This window comes from Danio aesculapii, chromosome 14 (assembly GCF_903798145.1).
Source record: "Danio aesculapii chromosome 14, fDanAes4.1, whole genome shotgun sequence".
Taxonomy (NCBI): domain Eukaryota; kingdom Metazoa; phylum Chordata; class Actinopteri; order Cypriniformes; family Danionidae; genus Danio; species Danio aesculapii.
The window spans coordinates 36,287,440-36,306,777 of record NC_079448.1 but is presented as its reverse complement, the minus strand read 5'-3'; the positions used below and the strand labels follow the sequence as shown (position 1 = coordinate 36,306,777).

Genomic DNA, 19,338 nt, shown 5'->3' with positions numbered 1-19,338 from the left:
AGAACGAACACAATGCCTCTACCTGTAGCTGCGAAGACGGACACCCAAACAAAGTGCGTCAGAGTCGGACGTGACGCATCCCAAGGGACAACCAATCAGGCTTTAAAAAAGGCGGTGCTACATGCCGATTGAGTGATGTCAATGTCAATCAGCTGCGCAGCACGAATGAAGTCAATGTCAATCAGCTGCGCAGCACCATCACATTTGGACTGACTCCAATATCAATATCAGCTGCACTACATCACACAAAGATAAAATAAATCAGTTATTAGAAATGAGTTATTAAAACTGTTATGTTTAGAAATGTGTTGAAAAAACTCCACACAAAAACGCCAACTGACTCAGTCGAGGCTCGAACCAGCAACATTCTTGTTGTGAGGCGACAGCACTATCTACTGCGCCACCGTGTCGCCCATATATAATATATATATATATTTTTTTTTTCTTTTCGGCTTAGTCCCTCTATTAATCCGGGGTTGCCACAGCGGAATGAACCGCCAACTTATCCAGCAGATGTTTTATGCAGCGGATGCCCTTCCAGCCGCAACCCATCTCTGGGAAACATATATTATATTATATTATAATTTATTATATTATATTATATTATATTATATTATATTATATTATATTATATTATATTATATTATATTATATTATATTATATATGCTAGAAATTTTTCCCAAAAGACTATAAGACAATATAAATTTTGTATAATGTGTAATATTTTGTTTGTTTTTCTTTTTTGTTAACATTTGAGCCAAAACTTTAAGTCAGAATTTGCCAGGGTTTTCAGGCTTGGCAGTGTTTTTCATGCATTTACGTTTTATAAACTATTTTAAAGGAGCATTATATTAGAATTTAGCTTTAACCATTAAATTCTCCAACCTTTATTACATATTCAGCCTTTATATCTAACACAGAATGATCTCTAACAGCTGAAACTGCATAAAGCTCTTCTGATAATTTATTCATTATCTTAAACATTTTCTCAAAACAATTGTTTTCATCATCTTTAAAATGTGAATTTTGAATGAGCTTATTCATCAAATCCATCATCAAGTGACAGTGACACTTACATTTGATTGCATATAGTAATTGCCCCTCAGTAAAGCCATTCAGTTCACTCAAGTTTTGTTGATGATTTTCTTTTGTCTAAAGCCTGTATTAATTATGAGTGAAACAAATCATACATTCTCAGTGTCAGATATTCACCTAGAAGAATAAAAGTGACTTGCACTTACTGAATCAAATGTTTAATTATTGTTGTTCTACAAACATGCACAGTATTGCAAACATGGGCGATACGGTGGCTCAGTGGTTAGCGTGATTACCTCACAGAAAGAAGGTCTCTGTTTGAGTCCTCTTCTGAGCAGAGTTTCCATGTTCTGCCTTATTTGTTTGGGTTTCCACCAAGTGCTCCAATTTCCCCCACAGTCCAAATACATGCGGTATAGGTGAATGGTAAAAAGTAAAGAGAGTAATGGCAGAGAGTGTGTGAATATTTTTCACAAATTGCAAATAATTGTCATCAGTAATGTCAGTCTAACCATTTCAAATTATTGCTGATATTCCTAAAATCACATGTGAGTTTCCATCAGTATAATAGTAATTAATGGTTCATTCTGCTGTGGTGGCCCCTAATAAAGAACGGAATAAGCCAAAGGAGAGGGAATAAGTGCTACATATAAGAGGCGATCCTATACATTTACAAAAGATCAACATGAAGACAATGTTAGATTTTTTACAGTTATTTATTGTTATTGAATAGATCAAGGAATACTCAGAAGGTTAATGTCTAACTTTGATAAATACATGATGGGGAGGGTGGTAAATGACACTTAGTCACTAAAAACCTGAGGTGTGTATTGCAATATTCAAAAACCACTAGAAAACTGTTATCAGTTTAATGATTAGTTCATTTAACATTTGCCAAAATGTTCCCAACAAGGTTAAAATTCACAGGAATCTGCTGTTTTAACCAGTGATGTGGCACATGCAATTTAAAAGCATAGCAAAAAAATACCTGTGAATCATTAGATGGATGGATGGATGGATGGATGGATGGATGGATGGATGGATGGATGGATGGATGGATGGATGGATGGATGGACGGACGGATGGACGGATAGTCAGATAGATAGCCAGATAGATCGATGGATTGATGAATGGATAGATGGAAAAATGTTTCTCTTCATTGTTGCAAAAGCATATCTTCATTGTCTTCAAAAGCATTGTGTTACGTGCCAGCTCAAGCACGCAACAAATGAAGGGAACCAAACTAAATTGAATAAAAAAATGCAAAAAGATTTATTTAAAGGTTACAAAAATTATTGAAAAAAATAAGTGCAAACAGGTATCAAAATAACCCATACGTAAACTAAATGTCTAACATAACATATAACATTTAAAACAACAATAGTTAACATAAGAGCAAATTCCAAAATAAATAAAAATAATTTAACCAGTGTATAAGCCAAAAGAAGTCAAACGGAAAGAAGAGATCAAAACAATCTCTATCCTTAACTTTTCTTATAAATCTTAAATAAAAAACAAAGCCCATTTAAACCAAAACAAATAATAATAATAAAATGAAACTTCCCTACATTTTAGAAAAATGTTGAGTGATCATCAGCAATCTTCCCGCATCCAGAAGCACCAATTTAAGGGAAAGCCGAACATCCTAGAAAAAAACAAAACAAAACAGGAAAACACATTTAAATAAAACACTACCCATAAGGGGTCATAGATAGATAGATAGATAGATAGATAGATAGATAGATAGATAGATAGATAGATAGATAGATAGACAGACAGATAGATAGATAGATAGATAGATAGATAGATAGATAGATAGATAGATAGATAGATAGATAGATAGATAGATAGATAGATAGATAGATAGATAGATAGATAGATAGATAGATAGATAGATAGATAGATAGATAGATAGATAGATATTTTCATTGTTGTTGGCACCATAATATTTAGGTTGACAGCCCCTCCCTCTGAATTTAAATGAACAAGCCGCTGATTTGGGTCAACATTGGCATATGGGACATGCCTATGGCGCCATTTCATTTTTGTCCTGTCAACGAGGATGTCAGTACAGGATATGATTGATTGCCCTGTCGACACTGTCAAATGCGACAAATGTCTTAAGATTTCTATCATACAGTCTGACACCATGAAAAAAATAAAACACTACTCTGCCTAGCGTAATGTACACCCACACGCTTCTGAGGCTTCTGACAAGTAACAAAAGGACGAAAACTCCCTCGAGTTTGTGTGTGTGAGGGCAACTGAGGTAAGACACTAGCGTGGGGTCATGTCAGCAGCGCAGTGAATCTTGTTCGCTGCCCGATGGAGCAGATGTTCACAGGGAACGCAGGGACACGCTCCTGAGGGATCAAACGTGTTAGGGGACATGAAAAAAAATCAAAGATCAGCGCACTTACAGCCTGACAAAGACTATTACACTCAAAGTTGAGTCAGATACAAACACATTACAACATATTCAGTGCTGAGTCAAACGTAAACAAGCCTTATAGTGCACAATTGGGAGACTGTATGTTTAGTGTTTGTGAATTCTGTTTTGTCCAGTGGCGGATTTAGGCATGGGCAATATGGGCGATCGCCCAGGGCCGCATGTTGCTGGAGGCGGCACAGGAAGACGGTGCAAAAAAAAAAAAAAACATGCAGATACAGATATATTTAAGCTAGAAACACCACTGGTTTTGTCATACCACACATTAAAGCCACCAATATCTTTATAAAGAGACTGATTATCCTAACCTAGGCATGGAAGTTAGCATTGCAATAATGATATTCAGTAGTATAACAGCACAATGAGAGCATATAGAGTGGGTACGTTAATTATTCAGACCCCCTTAAATTTTTCACTCTTTGTTATATTGCAGCCATTTGCTGAAAACGTTTAAGTTCTTTTTCCCCCCTCATTAATGTACACACAGTACCCCATATTGACAGAAAAAGACAGAATTGTTGACATTTTTTGCAAATTTATTAAAAAAGAAAAACTGAAATATCACATTGTCCTAGGCATTCAGACCCTTTATACCCTCAGTATTTAATAGAAGCACCCTTTTGATCCAATGCAGCCATAAGTCTTTTTGGGAAAGACACAAGTTTTTCACCTGGATTTGGGGATCCTCTGCCATTCGTCCTTGCAGATCATCTCCAGTTCTGTCAGGTTGAATGGTAAATGTTGGTGGACAGCCATTTTTAGGTCTCTCCAGAAATGCTCAGGTGGGATTAAGTCAGAGCTCTGGCTTGGCCATTCAAGAACAGTCACGAGTCTGAATACTTTCAGTACCCAGCTTTAGTTCCATTAGTTGCCTGCTTTTGGCGTTTGGACCCAGTATCTAACATGTGACGTCAGATTTAACGAGCAGATTAAATTGTTTGTGGGCTGTAAACAGTAAAACGGTGAAGGTTATTGCTGCTTTCGTGAAATCTGGTTAATTTGTCTATGTTATTAGCCATTAATGTTATTTAAAGAACAATGTTGTCATAGAATATAGTTAGTTGTGTATTTTATGGTTTGTTTCTTTATATTCTGAATATAGACTATACAATTTTTTATTTGTCTATCATATATTGTAGATTATCATCTCGATTAGAGCTTACTATGTTAGCTGCAGCCTCACCCTCACTATTGGGTGTAATTGTTTGTTTTATAATGTACTTTACTGAAAATTACATTTTGTAATTTATTTTATCCTGTGAGAGTGACTAATTGGGGAATGGAGCTCAATAGATGCTCTGCTTGACTTAACCATGGTCTTGATGTCCTCCTCATTCATCTCATCAAATACACACAGACATTTGGGGAGAGTATACCAGCTATAAGGGTTACATATATAAAACTGAGAAATATAATCAGACATTAAATGCAACGTTTTGACAGTCATTTTTACATATTTGGACCTTTATTAACATCAAACTCTGTTTAACTGCTTCAGTAGTATAAAATATTGTTGATCTTTTAATAATAATTATGAAATATATAAATAAAACATTTTATTACTCTTGAGCAACAGTTTGATTTGAGATGAATTTGCAATTATGGTCAATGTCATGTCACGTTTTCCTAGTATCAATAAATGCCTCAAATACACACATTCTTAAACCTATTGTTTTCAAAATCTTATTCACCAAATCCACCATCAAGTAACAAGATCAAGTTGTTCAGCAATTGCTATGCAGTAAATCCAGCCAAACAATTTCAGGTTTTTTCTGATAGTCCTATAACAATTATGTGAGCTTATGGAACTAAACATAAAACTACAAGAAGTGAAACATTCCCTGGTTAGATTGTGTTCATTGTGATCTCAGGTACGGTGTGTGTGTGGGCTGCTCTGGGGCAGCTTACTTCAGCTGATTGGATTTGGGGGAAAGACCTTGAATTACTAAATAGAGCCTGTGGGATCAAAGATAGACCTCCGGCAAACTCTCAAGATGTGCCGCTGTTCTTTCTTCAAATTCCTACTCAAAGCTTTGGCATTTTCCAGCACCACATCGGATAACAACCGAGCTTTCTTGGATAACCAGCCTCAGTGGATGAAAGGGATTAGCCTTTTTCATTAAGCGATTGACCCAACCATTCTTTCTATTATAGTTTTAAACCCTACATTACATTTGACGGCACTCCACAGGCTCGGCCTCATGCTCTCTCTCTGCACCTGAACATTAATGCGAAAATGACTCCCTTGATGTCCTGTCGAGGTCTTATGTTGGAAGTTTTAACAATCGTAGGGGATTTTCCATTGCATTTTAGCACAGATTGCTTTCCCTTTAAGTTTACACTGTAAAAAAATGCTGGGTTTCACACAATCGATTTGTCTTGTTCAAGCACTTGAACAGAATGCATTTTATGACAATACTCACCTAAGGCAACGGCGCCCAGAAACACGGCATCCCAAATTGAACTGGGAGTCAAGGTGTCTTCTGAATGTGAAGAAAATCGTACGATAGCTGCTTATAGAGCCACTCACATATCTTTTGTGTGCGCGCATATATTGGGAGCGCATATTGTGCATGCTTTCATTTCACAGGCGCACTCAGTTGTAAACCACAAGTCATGTGACAAGAACTGACCGATCGGCTTCATACTTTGCAATATACATATTTCGGCAGACTAATTACCTCAGAAACAGAACACAGAACACCCAAAGACTGCAGTGCTTTTTCATAGTATGGATGTCAATGGTTACAGGCATAAATTTTTCTTCTAAATATCTTCTTTAAAAAAAAAAAAGACAAACTGGACTGGATCAAGTGAATGCTGATAGAATTTTAAGTTTTGGATGAACTCTGTAGTTCTTTTGAATATGTCAAGCTGCTGTGATCAACCCATTATAAAGATTTTGAGTAAATGTTAAATTACTGAAAGAGCTGCAGTTTATTTTGTATTTTTATAGGTATATTTTTTATGTTTTAAAAGTAACCACAAAGTAAAATAATTAGTAATCTGATTACTTTTCTCATGAAGTAATTAGTAAAGTAATCAGATTAATTTTCCAATTTTCCAGTAGTAATTTGTAATGTAAATAAAGGAATGAAGTTAGCTTATTGGTTTTTACAAATTTAAGTGGATTGAACGTTTTGAAAGTTTTGCCCACAAAAAAATCAAAAACTGTTTTGTTTCAGCTCATTTTAAATGAGTAGTTTGAACAAGCAGCAAATATCATTTTTTTAGTGTAGCCTATGACAGACATTTCATTGAGATTTGTATTCTTATGTTCAGTGGAGAACCTCTGTATGATTTAGCATAAGTGAAATCACAGTATGTTATGTTAACATGTTAACATATTCTCTGTTGTCGGTAGGGATTTTTGGACATTGACCTGACGGAGTTTAAGAAGGGTGAGGCGAATGTAACAGGCTTTCAGCTGGTGAATTACGCAGATCCCAATGTCAGTAGGACAGTTCAGCAGTGGATGGAGTTTGACAATAAAGATGCCAAAGTTCCCAAGCGAAGACTGAAGGTGAGAAGCTCAATGGACTACATTCAAACTATTTGCCATGTGAAGAACTGATTCTGACAAACATAAGGGTTACGTTAATAATCAATCACAGAATTTAATGTGCAATAAACATTATTAGAATGCTTTTAAGAAAGAAATTATGAAGGAAATATGCTATGTTTGTATACGTACATGTGTATATATCTTTAATAGTTAATACTATTACAAAGTCATCATTCAGTATATTTATGGAATATGCTATATTAATCAAATGAATGAGAATTAATTGGTGTGATGCAATATAAATATGTCTGCATCTTTACTAGTTGGCGTTTAATATTTTATCAAATATAAAATCTAATATTTATGGTGTATTCCACACACAATAAATAATGTACTTCTCAATGCGTTTCTGCCTTCTTGTTGTATTCTCCATGCAGTACACTGGAGCTCTCACATATGATGGGGTCAAAGTCATGTCCACAGCTTTCCAGAACCTCCGCAGGCAGAGGATAGATATATCTCGGCGCGGAAATGCTGGAGAATGTCTGGCCAACCCACCGGCACCCTGGGGCCAAGGCATCGACATTCAGAGAGCGCTTCAACAGGTATCAACTCGACAAAGGCATTCTTTTAATCTCACCAACAATAAACTTTGCCATCTGCAAGACTGACACCTGTTCTAATATATTCTGAGTGCACAAAATGAAACCCTAATAAGCAAATTAGACCTTGATTTTATCTCATAAAGTTCACAGTGTTTCAGCGAAAAGACCATTGCAATCGAATGTGACATCGCAGATAATAAACAAAGCCATTTGGCGATGAACATTTATGCTGGTCATAACACCAAATGACAAGTTATATTTACAAAGAAATATGTGAGGCAAAGAACACCTGGTTTTCTTCAGCAGATGTTTGTCTCTTCACCTCGTGTGAAGATTAAACATTAAGGACTGAATTTGGCATGCGAGATTGAGTAGAAACAAAATCTGACTGAAGGCAAAACTAAGCATATTGATTTTGTTAGCTCACATTGCTAGTTTTGTGGTGAACAATTTGTCTGTGCATGTCATTAAGAAAAAAATAATACTGTTTGCCCTTTGTAATCTAAAATTGAAATCTGAAAATGCACTTCCTGTTTGTTTTTAGTTAAAGTCTCAGATTAGGTCTGTCTGAGGTATTAGGTGTGGTTAACATACTTAACCACACCCCTCCAGCTGTCAGTTTTGACTGTGTTATGGCAACAAACAGAAAAGGTGAGGAGGAGATGTGTGTTAGGTTGTAATATCTCTCCCAAAAACCCTTTTCCAATATTTACATATTTCAAATTTCAATGATATGCCTTCTATACTACATCCATACTACATCAGCTCACAGTAGAAAAAAACAAACCAAACCCACTGTTTACTCATTCGTTATTTTGTTTCTCTAGGAACTGCTTTGCAATATGAAAAAAAAAAAACTGTTGAAGCTTTCGGTTCATGCTGATTTTAATGGAAGCCTATAAAATGTAGGGATGACTCACGTGAATCTGACAATTCAACACAGTGTCACGATCCTGAAGCACAAGTGTTTTGAAACACTTCACCGAAGCATGATCTAAAACACCCAGGCCACGTGACTAAGGTGATTCAAAACACTCAGGTCATGTGACTAAAGGGTTTCGAAACACCAGGTCACATGACTAAAGCGATTCAAAGCATCGGTCATTTCAGAAGCGTTATGAGACCTTGCTAATCTGCGTTTGACTGACAGGGTCAGAAAAACCTGTGCACAGAGTAAAGGTTGATTTATAATTCTGCATTGGATGATCGGCGTGATCACCGGTGCCTGCCTTGCGTGTAGTCATGCATTTATGCTTCTACATGCTGTTTGTGTTGCTCTACAATAATACTTCCAAAACGCTAGCTGACATAGGTATTTATGTACCTCTGTGTCGAGTTTCTTTACGGGTATTTAGTTTTTTCTGAACGCTACAGGTAGCTAAAACTCGCTCATTCAGAGGCGGGAACCGGCGGACAAGCAGCATCTTTAATCATAAAGGTAAACACAAAACAAAACTTTCCATCTGGAGCTCCTTCACGGGATTCCACACTTGTAAACAGACGCTTCATCGGGCCCACGACTCTCAGCACTGCCCACGCTCGTCACCGGTACCAAGCTGACCAATCACAGAGCTTGCGCAAGTGTTGTTTTGACGTTTAGTTATATTTTTATAGAGTTTAGCGTCAGCAACGGTGAGGGCTATGTGATCGCGCGAAGGCTGCACCGGACCATACGCATGCGCTTGACACAGAAGTACAAATCAGCCAGCCTTAACTGTGCTGCAAATGGCACAAGTTCAAATCCCAACTTGTACAAATACTCTGAAATTATGACTTGATGTTTTTTTTAATAATGTTAATTTTTTTATGACCAAAACAAGACTATATAAATATTTATTCACAAAGTAATTCGGATGTCAGACCAATGTTAAAACAAAATGCGTAACAAGAACAGAGCATTTAAAAACTAACATCTATAGCAGCATCACCCTGGATTCGAACCCTCTACAGTATCTGTGCATGCTAGTCTGGAACTCTTATCGCTCCACTAAATCACTTGAAACCTCAACTCTACAACGTGGGGTTTAATACCTCAATTTGCGTAACTATTTCTTTTCTGAAGCTGTTGAGAGGAATACATAAAAATGACCACTAGATCTCACTGCACAGATAGGTTTCGAAAACGTTTAGAAGCTTCGACACATTTGCTTCGACTGTTTCAGTGTTTCATGAAGCCTCGCTTTGCCCGCCACTAATAAAATGTCAGTTTCTTCAGAAGTTTCTTCATATTTCTCCATATTTCTTGTATGTTTCTTTGTTTAACTTAAATGTAAGTTGGAATGTGCCAAAATCTAAATCGTTGTGTTTGGGCTCTAAATGCACAACCAATCACAATCGCCAACCAGACTTACATATACTATTTAAAATTTTCATTAATTTATCATTTTATTTATATAATTTTTAATTAAGCTACAACTTTATGTTTCGGACTTGCATACAATCTACACTGTAGTGACTGGAACAATAACAGAAGCCAGAAATGGAGAGCTAAAGACTAATCATTATGTTTTATCTCTATATTTTGAAAGTATATAATCTAAAATAATTATAAATTGTAAAAACTTAATTACAATTATATAAAAAATAAATCAGAAATCCTTATCAGAATCAGCCAATTTGCTTGTAAAGAAATCAACAATCAAAGCTGTGAAAAATCAACATCGGTGCATCACTAAATATAAGCCTGGAGAGGTTCAATCGATGTCGTAAAGTCAATTTGTAGCATTCTTCTTGTGGAGGTAGGCTCTGTATCACAGATGCCCATGGCTGTGTCTGATGAGAGTCTGATGTGTGCTGGACTGAGGCAATTTGGTCCATCTGCTGAGAGGCTGTGGAGATTGATGTTCAACTCGGTCAATTAACTCCATCATGCGGCCTGGGAGACATTCAGTACTGTACACACAGAAGAGGCACTGAGAGACATGTACTAGAGAGAAATACTTGAGGAACAAAGTAACGAAAGAAGGACCTCTGTCATTTCTTATGTTTGAATAAAGACATCTTCTGGGTGTTTTTTTTTTTTTACTAGGTTCGGATTGAAGGCTTAACAGGACACATTCAGTTTAACGAGAAAGGACGAAGGACAAACTACTCTATCAGTGTGATGGAGCTCAGGCCGACGGGACCGAAGAAAGTAAGTACTTAAATATCACAAAAGGGATTAGCCTTTAGATATGACAGACTGTTTCACACTTCTCAGATGGATTTCTTCACAGACTTTATAAGCTCCAGCATGGTCAGTGTTTCAGCAGCTTCTTTTGGCCCAACTAAATGAGTACTGTAGTTTATGTATAGTCTCCTGTGGGAATTCTCAGAAAGGTTTCTGATGATGCTCAAGTTCCTGTCCCTGATTTGATCTTTTCTCAGGTGGGTTACTGGAATGAGGATGAGAAATTTGTGAGCACGGCGGCCTACATCCCGGGAAGTAATGAGACTTACGGACTTCAGAACCGCACATATATTGTTACCACTATTCTGGTATGTCTTCTTTATATCATTTATGTGAATTACTGGTTGAAACTTGTCCCAGGTCAAAAAGGAAATGAATGTTATACAACCATTCACAAAATTAGGATTATTAAGATGTTTGGTGACACTTCAGTTAATGGATCAATTCTCACTATAAACTAGTGGTTTATTGCCTGACTATTATTATGATATTGGTGGTTTATTAGTCCTTAAAAACGACATTCCGCTTGATCTCATTTTACACCCCTAATACCCAAACCCAACTTCTATCTTATAGCTATTAATAAGCAGCAAATTTAGAGTTCTTTGAGCTAAAATTCATAGTCAATAGTTTGTTAATAGTGAGAACTGTAGCTTAGTGTGACCATATACTGTACACTATATACAATAAGAGATATTGTTATTTACATGAGTGCTTTTTTCCTATTTGCTCTGAATTTAAATAAAAAATGAAATTAATAATAATGTATGAGAAGAAACACCATTTTCATTATTTTAATACGTATTACCCCAAAAATGAAGACAATAATAAGGATAGCCCCAAAAAATAAAAATTGACAATGTCAGTAGCGGGTGTTTCCACCATTTGCCGTAATGACAGCAACGTCTCATGCTCCTCACTAGCCTCAGGATGTTGTTCTGAGGCAATGTGGTCCACTCTTCCACGAGTGCTACACTCGGTTTTGCCAAGTCACTTGGGGGTGAGGTACGATCATCCAGTCTCTGCTTCAACTGGTCCCAGACGTGCTCTATGGGGTTCAGGTCAGGGGACATTGATGGCCATACCATATGACGCACTCCAACTTCCTGAAGTCGAGCTGTGACTATTCTGCCACAATGTGCTTCAGCATTATCATCCTTGAACAGAAAGTTGGGGGTTTGCTGGCGGAAATGGGGGTTGATAATGGGTTCTATAATGTCTCTGAGGTAAGAACGTGCAATGACTAAGCCATCAACAATAACCAAATCTGTTTTGCGCTGACTGGTGATACCAACCCAGACTGTTGCACCTCCTCCACCAAAGCAAATTTTGAGGGTCATGTTGACCTCAGCATCTCGCCCATGTGGCCTTCTCCAGCAACATTGACCACCATTATTTTTGTGCAAGGTGACACTTATCAAAGAATAGGACGGTAGACCATAGGTCACATGGTTTTGTGCCCACAGCAAATGTTCACGACAGTGGCTTGGTGTCAGTGGAGTCACCTGCAACTTTCGTCTGGCATTCAAGTCAAAGCATGGGGTTGGTTGCGAATGGTTTGTCAGGAAACCCTAGTACTCCTCACATCTCGTAAACGGACCTGCAACTGTGTGGCAATGTCTGAGTACACAGGTCCTTAGGTACTGGTCATCGTTGCAGTCTGTCACTCATGGGGCTACACTCCTGGGTTTGTCATGAACTCTGCCAGTAGTTCTGTGTCTTAATGCAAGTCTGCTGATGACACTTTGAGACACAAGCAACATCTGGCTGACTGCCTGCCACCGACCCAAAGGTGCGCCATGGCCGGGTGATGCTGCACGTCCGTTAAGTGACATTGTGTATTCATGGCTATTTGAATGATGAACTTTAATGACATACTGACAATACTTTGACAATGCAATACTTTTTATACCCACAGAATGTTGAAATTGATGCCACATTATAAAGGGTTGTCTTGGTATTGTCACAAAATGAGATGTGTCTCACCCTAATACAATTGGCTCCCAATGCCAAAAATGTCTGAAGTGAAACAAACACCATATGTATGACATCCATTAAGTCCCTCACAATATCCCTTTTGTGAGTAGTGTATATACTCTTGTTGTTTCTTCACATCCTGACATCATAAGTGTTATAAAGTCAGTTTTATGATAATCCAGTACAGTTCAATGTGAAATTTTAAATTATGTGATTCACTAGGACCCCATGCCAAAAGGTGACTGTTGAAAGAAACCCAAACTCTTTCTGGTCACAGCTGACTCAGAAATTAGTTCTCCTTTGGCCAACAACTGAACAACGAATTTAGCCAGCAATAGTGGACTATCATAATAGTGTGATGGGTGTCATTCTTGGTAGAGCTTGAGGTCCCAACTGTTCCCAGATGTGATGCATTGAAACCGGCCATGGGGAACTGTGTAGAGGATTTGTCTCGTCACTGAAGTTTTTGCAGAGGATCAGTCCTTAGACCTTGTCTAATCAGTGTCTTTTCTGACCACGGAGAGCTCATCCTCAGTGCAGGTCTACCATCTGGGCTGGATATGGAATGGTTCCAAGTGGCTGCGTTAACCTCAGAAGAAGAGAGAGACAGACAGACTAACATATGCATAGAGGCCATGTTGTTTTGGGAATTGTTCCCAGTTCCAGATTCCCTAATTAATGCAGTTTAGCACTCCCTTATGGGGTTTGGATTTTCAGATTGTGAATTTTATGTGTATGCTGTTGCTAAAATATGTGTCTAGAAGTCATTAAGAGCATATGTCATAGTTTAGAGATATTAAATGAAAAAAGACAGTTTTACAAACATTATAGATGTAGCCTCTAAATTAATATTGAACAACACAGAGTTCTTCGACAAAGCATCTGTCAAGCATAGGGCAGTATTTTTTTTTTTGGGTCTTCCAAACTTCAGTTTTTTTGTTTGTTTCTGAATTTATTAGTAGCAAGTTACTAGTCATCCAGTTTTTTAATATGTGTTCTGTGAGATTTGTGAAATGATACATATTGTTAGGCCACAGGAAAATATAGATTTGGGTCTTCTCAGAGTAACAGTAAATACTTACTCAACTAACATATTTTAATGATGTCTCATAGGGGCATTACTTACAGTGTAATGTGAAAAGTTCTAGTACGGAGCCTTCCAGTGCTCCTTTAATGAACTTGTTTACTGGTACAAATTGTTAGGTGTCAGATGGGTATGATTTAAACCGTGCTGGATAGCAGTGATGGACACTTAAGGTAACAATGAAAGTGTTGTGTCCTTTGGCTTTCCATTAACATTATGACATTTCAGACTCTGTATCAATTTGTTCAAACAGTTCATAATTCAGTGTAGCTTGCTTGTAGTGTAACTACTTTAAAGTATGAGCTGCTTTGTCCTCAACATTGGTCAGAAGAAAATATAGGAATATAGGAATAAAGGAATTCACACCATAGACTAAAAAATATGGACTTAGTATCCGTGACGTGTCCCATAGGTTTCTGAGGAGCACAAATGAAGCTACAAGTGGGCATGGCCAACCATCGCCATTTTGTTCACGCGTCATCGTGCTGACCAGGGGTAACCTACAGATGCCTGATAGCATTTTGCTTAGACAGGCTATTCTGTGGGAGAAACGCTTAATACTTCATTACCTGTGATTCATTTGTGTTCTGACCACATGTGCTTGGTTGTATACTATATCAGTAAAGTGTTTAGTCTTTTAAAAACACTGTTGTAATACATTGAGCCACTCAGCATTGTTCTTAAGATGTCTTTGTACAGGAGGGAAATGCTAATTACTGCCAAATATTTCAAATATAGTCTGTGTTAGTAAATGTAAAGCTATTTATGAAATCCAGGCATAACACTGTATGATAACGTTTCAGATGACTGTTCAAAAGCCTACAGCTAATCAATCCGTCAGATTCTGGAGTGCATTCAAATTCTATAGAAAATTATAAATTATAAATAATCTTAAATAAAACAAATAAATTTATAGATATGGTATATAAGATTTATAGATATGGTATAGATATGGGAAATGGAAGCCACTTGAATGGTTTGTGAGCACAATTAAGTGCACAACATGGCATATTATCTGATAGTTATAAGAAATAATTCCAAAAGGCAATTCACTGTGTAAAGTCACATAAAATAAAACAAAAATACGATATCAATGCAGAGTTCAGCAGCTAATCAGCTGGAATCAGCTGAGGTGATGTGATGGTGACCAGCAAGACCTAGCTGTCCTTCAAGTGGCCAGACCCTTAATTATGCACACTTAATATAAATGAAACAGATGAGTAATAAAAAAAATTCACCGCCCTCATTTTTTATACCACGATGTAAACACCTCTTTTTTTTGCTGTAAAGTTGCCCATTTAACATTGGAGTCATTACAAATGTGCTCTTTTTTGGATCCAGACCTACAGAATTTCGATGAATTGCAGTTTCAGTAACTTCCATATTAGCTTCATGAGGGAAAGTGGGACGTTGCCGTTTGATTCAGACATGGCCTACCCATTTTAGAATACTTGATGTATCCCCTTCATGCTTTTATCCTTCAGTATGACCGTAATGCTGCTCTGTACAGATAAAAGCATGAAGGCTTTTCTGTCCTCAGTCTGTAAATGAGACATTATTGCTCCTCCAGCCACAGTGTTTTCATCTTAAACATAAAGGGGAACCTTGGATTGAATTGCCAGCAGTGGACAAAAGATTAATTTTCCTTTTCTTTATCCTTGCTGGGCAGAGATTGTTGGGCTTAGCCTGCGTTTTAGCGATTCTGTCGCAAGTTAGGCTTCAGAGGGCATTTATTAACCTTTCATATGTGGGCTGCCCATCACTAGCCCAGCCAGAGAAAGGGCAGAGTGAGTGGACTGGCCTCCCGATGGAAGAACGTGGGGGGAATAGTTGATGTGGAAAAAAAGCAGTAATGGATCATCGGTGTGGGTTAGGGGCTAAGCGCTCACAAGGGAGTGGGATGGATTGCAGGAAATAGTCTGAGCTATGCTGGTTGTCCTACAGAGACTGTTTATCAGAGCGGCTTGGAATAGTCACATCACCACGGGTGCTCCAAAGAATGATCTGTTTCTCTGAAAGACAGCGTGTAGGCCATCTCAGAGGTTTATATTAGAAGGAAATGCGGTGCCACTGTTCAGGTCTGTTTAGATGTACTGCAGCACAGCTGGGTTCAAAAGTTTTGTCGTGCTGAAGCATTTGCAGATATGACGCAGTAATCAGGCAGTTGGTGAGGCTTTGAGGTTTGCGAGCCTTGACAGTGGAAGCGTCCCTGTTGGAGATTAAGGGGGCATTTTCATGCTACCGTTTCAACAAAACTGGAAAAACTTTTATTTTTTGCCTCATGGATGTTCATTTACACAACATCACCATGACTGAAAATGTATTTCAAAGAGCATGTTTTGAAAATGTCATCTTTATGTTAATCGCAAAAACATGATTTTGTGAAAACTGTGTATGCTCATTCTTTTATACCAGCTTATGATGCATAATAACAGCATTTTACATCATATTTATAACATTCAACATAGACTCATTCTGAAAACGTAGCCCTGTACACTTTTCTGGAGATTGCGAATTATGTAGCCAGAAGTATGTATGGCTGCATTTTGTCTTTAAAATGGACGCTATGTGGCAGTATGATGCTGTTCCTGTGCATTGATGGCTTTCCTGCTGTAAACAGTTTGTCCAGTGGCTTGTCATGAACGTCGGAGGACTTGAGACTTGGGAAGCAGTTGACCATGACGACGGGTTTCGAGTATGGCAAAGAACGGTTTCAGAGAGTGGGTAGCAGATGCCAATACAGAAAATAAACAAGTAAATAATAGAGTGAGAATGTGATAAAATCTAAAAAAAAATATGGTAAAAATCAGGTGAGGCTTTTCTTTTCTGGATTGCTTTTTAAAACTGTCAGTTGGGTTTAGAGAGGTGGGTGGGCAGGTCAATCGGATTTGCGAAAACAAAACTGCAAAAAATCATACCTCCTGGGACGTAATTGGTGCTCTCCATAAATAAATATAGCAGTACATTTTCAGAATAAGCCTGGGTTCTTACATTTGAGGGTGGAAAAACAGGGACTGTGCTACAGTATAATTATTTAAATTATAAAAAAAGTTTTTTTCTTTTTTTCTTTTTAAGCATGAAATTTCATTCCAAATTTGTATTAAATAAAAATGCTAGAGCATTTATTTACACAACATTACAATGGGTCAATATATAATATTAAATGATTTCAGACCTATTTCAAATGTTATCACACAATTAAATAAGCATTATCAGTGGTTATCAGCAGATAGATACGGACCAGTAGGGACTTAATGGTAGGCTCAGAAGGTTGTTATCATCCATCCACATGGCTAATAGAGAAGACTCCAGATCCAGATCTGTTTTTGCATTACTGTGACGCTTTGGTTTAGGGTAGACATTAATAAAATACAATTAAAGGAAATTTAATAAATAATATAAATAATTCTCGTGGTTAATCAGCTATACTAATATAGAAAACTCCAGATACAGGTATGTTTTTACATTACTGTGACGATTCGGTTTAGAGTAGGGGTAGATGTTAATAAAATACAATTAACAGGAAATTTTATAAATAATATAAATAATTCTCGTTAACTTCCGGTCACAGCCGTATGTTTGTATATAATCTATAGCTGATTAACCATGTGGATGGATGACAACAGCCTTCTGAGCATACCAGTAGGCACAGAAGGCCCCTACTGGCCCATATCGATCAGCTGATAACCACTGATAATGCCTATTCAATCGAGTGATGACATTCTAATCGGCTGCCGTAATAGTGGGATTAAAAAAAACAAGATGCATATACAGTATGTATTTATGTGAAATGTGTATATGTGCGTTGTTTATTTTATTTGTTTGTTTGCTTTTTTATTTAAGGGCTAATGGTAAATCCAGGGAACAGTGGTCACTTACTTTATCTTTTTGTCTCCGGACTTAAAGTTTTGAATTCTGATAACTGTTTGAAATGATCTTCTTACATTCCTTTATTAAAGAAAAACACATTTTTTATTGTACCCATAACTTTATCTATTTAATATTTTGTGCTACTGAATTATTCAGCTTAGTCAGAGTTGTGCACCACGTGGAAAACACAAACATCAAACTCTGGCTTGTTTTCTTGAGAAGCTGTTTGACCATGAGTTCAGTTTCAAACGACACATCAACAGGTTCTTTTCATTACTTCGCTTTACGTCACCTTACGCTATTTTTCTATTTCTCCTCCTTATTCTCTCATGTGATTTTTTTCATTGTGAGCTCCTTAGAAAAGTCCTGTTACTGAGTGAGCTGTCAGCAGGGCCTCAGGTGCAGTTTGTGCTGTAATCTCTTCCAATCTTTCTGAAATATCACAATTGAACTGCTAACTCATATTACAGACCTTCCACAAATAGAATCACCCTACACTTTCTACACGACTGATTGCCAGGTCCGTCTTGGATTCTCAAGAAAAGGCATCTGAAAATAAACCTGTCAAAATCACAGAGTTCTAAGTAACAAACCACTCTCTTGTGTGCTTTGTCAACTGTTGCCTACTGTGGTTCTCACTGTGGCTTGTATGCCACAGTGGTTGCCATAATGCTTACAGCGAGTCTGCTGAATTAAATGAAAACTGCTCATATAATAATCAATGGGGTGTCTATTTCAGAAATTAGTATTGTAAAGCATCAGTAATGACTATCATAGTGTTATACAGTGATAATCAGAAGTTAAAACACAGTTAAAATGTAAGGGTACGCACTTTGTTTTAAGGTACAAGTCTCGCTATGAACAAACCATTAACTGTGACTTTTGCCTCAATTAACTACATCTAATTTGCTGCCTATTAATAGTTATTAAGAGTGACAGTAGGATTTAGGGTCACACTTTTTTTTTTGATGGTCTGTTTGTTGAATTTAAGTTACATTGCATCTACTTGCCAACTTACTTTCGTTATATTATAAGTAGACTGTTAGGTTGCAGTTGGGGTTAGTGTAAGTCGACATGTACTTGCAAAGTTTCTTATAGTCAATTAAATGTCTGTTAATCAGCAGTATCAACAGATATTAAGCAGACAGTCTACTGATACTCAAATGGGCCATCAAGATAAAGTGTTGCCGGATTTAAGCTTTAGGTAATATTAGTGGTGTAGAATAAGATCATGCCAAGTATGCACTTTATAAGTACAAATAAGCAACCAATATCTTAACAAAAATCAGGTAACAAAACACTAGTTAATTATGAAAATTACTAAAGTGTTACCAAATTTATTGTAAGAGAAGTTTACATACAAAGCATGTAAGATATATTTAGAACAAGACTCCTTTGTTGACATCTTAAAACACTCCAAGAATAACATTGCAGTCCTTATCAAAAATGATTAATTGTCATTTGAAATCATACTGTTTTGCCTCTGTCATTCAAACTAAGCATTTTAGATATTTGTGAAAATGTTTTTAATCATTTAAAATATATAATTTTACATAATTATAATTTATCATAATCACTTGTAGGTATACAGGTCAAAACAAATACAGTATGTTTCTCTTATGTGTCTAAAATTTACATTAATA

At 37.0% G+C, this 19,338-nt stretch overlaps 1 protein-coding gene across 3 annotated transcripts in view; it reads left to right on the top strand.

Annotated features, from left to right (window-relative positions):
• Nucleotides 1-19,338, top strand: part of gria1a (glutamate receptor, ionotropic, AMPA 1a) — a 146,162-nt gene that overhangs the window by 70,623 nt on the left and 56,201 nt on the right. For all 3 annotated transcript variants that reach the window (XM_056472346.1, XM_056472343.1, XM_056472345.1), the window contains exons 6-9: nucleotides 6,850-7,008; nucleotides 7,428-7,595; nucleotides 10,624-10,728; nucleotides 10,962-11,072. In XM_056472346.1, the coding sequence (XP_056328321.1) occupies nucleotides 6,850-7,008; nucleotides 7,428-7,595; nucleotides 10,624-10,728; nucleotides 10,962-11,072 (543 nt within the window). The remainder of the gene's footprint in view (nucleotides 1-6,849; nucleotides 7,009-7,427; nucleotides 7,596-10,623; nucleotides 10,729-10,961; nucleotides 11,073-19,338) is intronic.